Source organism: Vollenhovia emeryi, unplaced genomic scaffold (genome assembly GCF_000949405.1).
Source record: "Vollenhovia emeryi isolate VEMERY1.0 unplaced genomic scaffold, V.emery_V1.0 DF939136.1, whole genome shotgun sequence".
Taxonomy (NCBI): domain Eukaryota; kingdom Metazoa; phylum Arthropoda; class Insecta; order Hymenoptera; family Formicidae; genus Vollenhovia; species Vollenhovia emeryi.
Window position 1 is genome coordinate 2,491,648 of NW_011967230.1, and position 4,283 is coordinate 2,495,930.

The 4,283-nt window shown below is 53.3% G+C and overlaps 1 protein-coding gene across 5 annotated transcripts in view; it reads left to right on the top strand.

Moving 5' to 3' along the window:
* Positions 1 to 290: 290 nt before the first annotated feature.
* The window catches only part of LOC105567650 (oxysterol-binding protein 1), a 19,281-nt gene continuing 15,288 nt past the window's right edge, over positions 291 to 4,283 (top strand). For 3 of the 5 annotated variants that reach the window (XM_012022696.1, XM_012022697.1, XM_012022698.1), the window contains exon 1: positions 292 to 814. In XM_012022696.1, coding sequence (XP_011878086.1) covers positions 687 to 814 — 128 coding nt within the window. In that variant the 5' untranslated portion in view covers positions 292 to 686. Of the gene's footprint in view, positions 815 to 4,283 lie in introns of all 5 variants that reach the window. The other 2 variants (XM_012022694.1, XM_012022695.1) reach the window with 1 other exon arrangement.

The window sequence follows — 4,283 nt, forward strand, 5'->3', positions numbered from 1 at the left end:
GCTCCTTCCAGTATGGTTATAGTTCAATGGTTCCATTCACCAGTGACGTAACGAGACGAACTGCACCCCGAGCTCCCCCCCTTTCTCCAGCGGCCAATTGGTCGGCCAATCATTGAAGGAGAAGGCGTGGCGAGGAGGTGTACTTCCACTCACTCCGTTCCGAGTGCGGGACGAATACTTTTGCTCCCGATTGTACGTATGGTTCGTGCGATCGTGCGAGCGCGTACTGTACGCGCGCTCACACATAAATCATGAACGCGTTACATCAGTGGCGACGACGGTAACGAAGGTTAGGTGAGCCGTCAGTGTGGAACGTGGCGCGCGAGTCGTGGCGCGTCGTACGGCCGAGGAGGAAGGAATCCCGCACCGTCTCGCGAGCGCGTGTGTCGCCTCTTCTCGACGTGTCGCCCTCGTCCCCCGTCGCTCGAGCGCGCGATTCCGCGCGCCGCACCTGCGACAACGAGGAACCCAGTCCCCCGCGACGAGTCTTGACGCGACGGTGGAGCTGGTCAGCCTCCTCCCCCCTCCTCTCTCTCTGTCACTCACTCCTCCTTCCACGAGGAATTACCAAAATGGTGGCGCGGTACAACGCGGGTGATGTGTAGGCAGATATCGGCTCGCATCGCGTTCGTTTCAGGGAGGTGCGAGGTACGCGAGCGTGACTACGCGAGGCCGACGGCGACAGCATGGGCGACCCGAAGAGCCAGCACGGCGCGCAGGAGATGAAAGGCTGGCTTTTCAAATGGACGAACTACCTGAAAGGTTACCAACGGCGATGGTTCGTCCTGTCAAACGGCCTCCTGTCGTACTACAGGTAGTTCCCTACGTGTCGTCGGAACCGCCGACGTCGACCGACGTCGAGGCCGCGCGCACCCCTCGCGCGACGTCGCGATCTACGTGTCGCGGGACTTTCTTAACGGCGCGCGATCGATCTCTCGACGTCGCCGTCGCCGTCGTCGTCGTTGCCGCGCCGAGATCGCGAGATCCCCCGACGGCGGTCAACACCCGGAGAGCGGGACAAAAGGGAGAACCTGAGCGTCAAGGTGCGACACGGAGCTGCTCTCTGTCGCGCATCGCGATTAGGTTATGTGCGCGGTGACAGAACTCTTTTTCGATCGCTCCCGGTCAGAAATAGCCTGGCCAACAGCTGTCACATGTATTCGCGGTATCGTCTACGCGCCGGGGACGTTCGCGTCGCCGAAGCCTCCAGACGATACCGCGGGATTGACGCGCTCTACGCGAACGGTTTGCGCGCGACGTTAATTCGGGCGCGATATATCTGTCAGGCTCTGCGCCGTAACCGTTAAAGAGATAAGAGTACAGAGAGATAGAGAGAGGGAAAGCGAGCGGGGCCTCGGGCGCCTCGCTCTTCTTATCCGCGTGTTCGGCCCGACCGACGCCCTGCGGGGAGCAGCTCCCCTGTTACTCCTTCCCGGGAGGTTCGCTCTCGTGTCCACCGCGTGACATTGTAGTCTTCAAGAGCTCGGCGCGATTAGCGAGGGAGAGAGAAAGTACTGGATATGAGAACGTACAGGTCGGCATTCATAGTCGGATCTTGTATTCGAGACCGTCTTGAATTTATCCAAGATGCTGTGCGGAGCGTTTCATTGGCTACGGAGTGTCTAAAGGTGGTCTCGAACGTAAGATCAGACTATGAATCGCGGTCTTAGGGCCGTATTTATAGTCGGATCTTGTATTCAAGACTGTCCTGAATTTATTTGAGATGCTGCGTGGAGCGTTTCATTGGCTACGGAGTGTCTGAAGGCTGGTTTATGCAAGGCCGTAACCGTTAACTTACGCCGGAGTCGGTAAAAATTAATCAATCACAGTCAATTATTCGCTTCACTTTTAACGGCGATTGGACAACTTTTACCGATTCCGGCATAAGTTAACAGTCACGGCCCTGCGTAAACCAGCCTTAAAGATAATCTTGAGACTGTCTCGAACGTAAGATCCGACTGTGAATCGCAGTCTTAGGGCCGTATTTATAGTCGGATCTTATATTCAAGACTGTCCTGAATTTATTTAAGATGCTGCGTGGAGCGTTTCATTGGCTACGGACTGTCTAAAGATGATCTTGAGGCGATCTTGAATGCAAGATCGGACTATGAATCCCGGCCTCAGACACCCTGGAGAGACAGAGCGCGTGTACGGCGATGGACAAACTATTTGCGATACTTTGCTTTTTAACGAAAGGAGAGTTTGCTTAGTGTCACCGGTAATGATTAAAAATTAAGGCGGGAAACTTGTAGTCGACCCAACTGGCTAGTTATTTAATTAGTTTATTACACACAGCGTTTCGACCCTGTTCTTTTGGGTCCTTTTCGAGTGATACGCAGTCAGTCGTGGGTTCGAGCCCAGCTACAACAGCGCTCACACGTGTACATTTTACAACTCGACTCTGTCTTATTCGACGACGATGACTGACTTAGTATCACTCGAAAAGAATAGGGTCGAAACGTTGTGTGCAATAAACTAATTAAATAACTGGCCGGTTGGGTTGACTATAAGTTTCCCGTCTTAACTTTTCTTTTTAACGAGTTTAGAAGCGTGCGCTTAGATCCAGGATTTACCCCCCAAACTCCTCTTCCCCGAGGAATACTTTACTCGACGGCCATTCCGAAACCATTTCGTTTCCGAGTGAAATTTTCCCGAGAAAATGGAAAATTTCGGCACGTAAATCTGAACCGTTCTGTCCATCGCTGTACATATAGTAGAGGATGGTGTCCTATTATGAGATGGGCTCCTAATACGAGACAGCGTGGTTTCTGTTAAACTGAATAGGTATATAATTTGTCGATTCCGCCGTATGTTCGCTGTCCTTGGAGTGGAATTTGTTCAGCGGGAAATTCATTGTTAGATCGCGCGTGTAATTGTCGCGGCAGAAGACCCGCGAAATTGGCAATGTCGACGAGCCGCTGTCTCGCAATAGGGGACTCTCCTTCTACGTAACACCCAGGTCTTTGCGATTCTCCCGTTTCTCCGTGCCGCAGTTTGCACCGTCTGGTTTCGCCCGGTAACGTCGAATTGGGGAACGCCGTTTACCGGAGTCGCACGACAGCGCTCGTCCCCGGCTTCAGCCTGCATTCGCGGCGCATTCGTCAGCGCTTGACGCCACGCGAGTATACGACGATTACATAAAAGCGTGACGAGACGGATGACTTCGCGGATCCGTCGCGAGATGCGCGGGGAATCTGCAGGAGGGATCCCCCCCCCCCCCCCGACAAGTTTCGAGGAGTCCGAGTCCCCCTGGAGACCGTACTCGGGCAGGAACGTGTCCTGGACTCGAGTGGGGATATCGCGTTTAAAGCCTCGTGTCCGCGACCCGAGAACCGTGTCCAAGTTCCGGTTCCGAGAAACGTGTGGCGAATCCACTTGCAGCTCTTCCGTAAAAGATGCAAGTTTATTGGCTGCGCGTTCCTCGGAACCAGAACTTGGACACGGTTCTTGGACGCGAGGCTCAAGGCCGGTATACATAGTCGGATCTTATATTCAAGACCGACTTGAATTTATCTAAAGATGCTGTGCGGAACACTTGATTGGCTACGGAGTATCTAAGGATGATCTTGAGACAGTCTTGAATATAAGATTTGGCTATGAATACTGGCCTAAAGGCCCGTGTCCACGATGCTGGAACTTGGTACGAGTTCTAGTTCCGAGAAATGTATAGCCGATCAACTTGCAGCTCTTCCGTAAAAGATGCAGGTCGATTGGCTACGCGTTTCTCGGAACCAGAGCTTGGACCAGGCTCCAGCTTCGTGGACACAGGGTTTAAGAGTCATTCGAGATTGCAATCGTTCCGAGCGCGAGGCATTCGCGTCGCGCGACTTTCTACGTGTTGTCCCGAGAGAGAATGTCATCTCTCGAAAACGATACGATCCCATTGCAGACCCTCGCATTCGACGAGGCAGGTCGGAGGGAGTTTACCACGTGTCTACACACAAAGAGAGAGAGAGACTCGCACCGGAGGAGAATCGCTCGTGGTGCTTCGCAGTCCGCGAACGACAACGTCCGTTCCCTAGCTGGGCAACTGTTGCGCGAATCTCGCTCTTGTAATTAATAGCGGAACGAAAGACTCGTTACGACACGAGCGCAAACAACAGTCTGTATCTCGCGGTCTCGTTATCTTCGCAAGTAGAACAGCGTTTCTCCGACGAACGATTGCGCACCCCGGCTTCCTAGGATATTTTCTTTCGTATTTTTTTTCTTTCTCTTCATCTTCAACAGCTCCGCTTGGCACAGTTTGTGTGATTTGAGTTTGCAATGCCTCTCCTCGTAGGAGG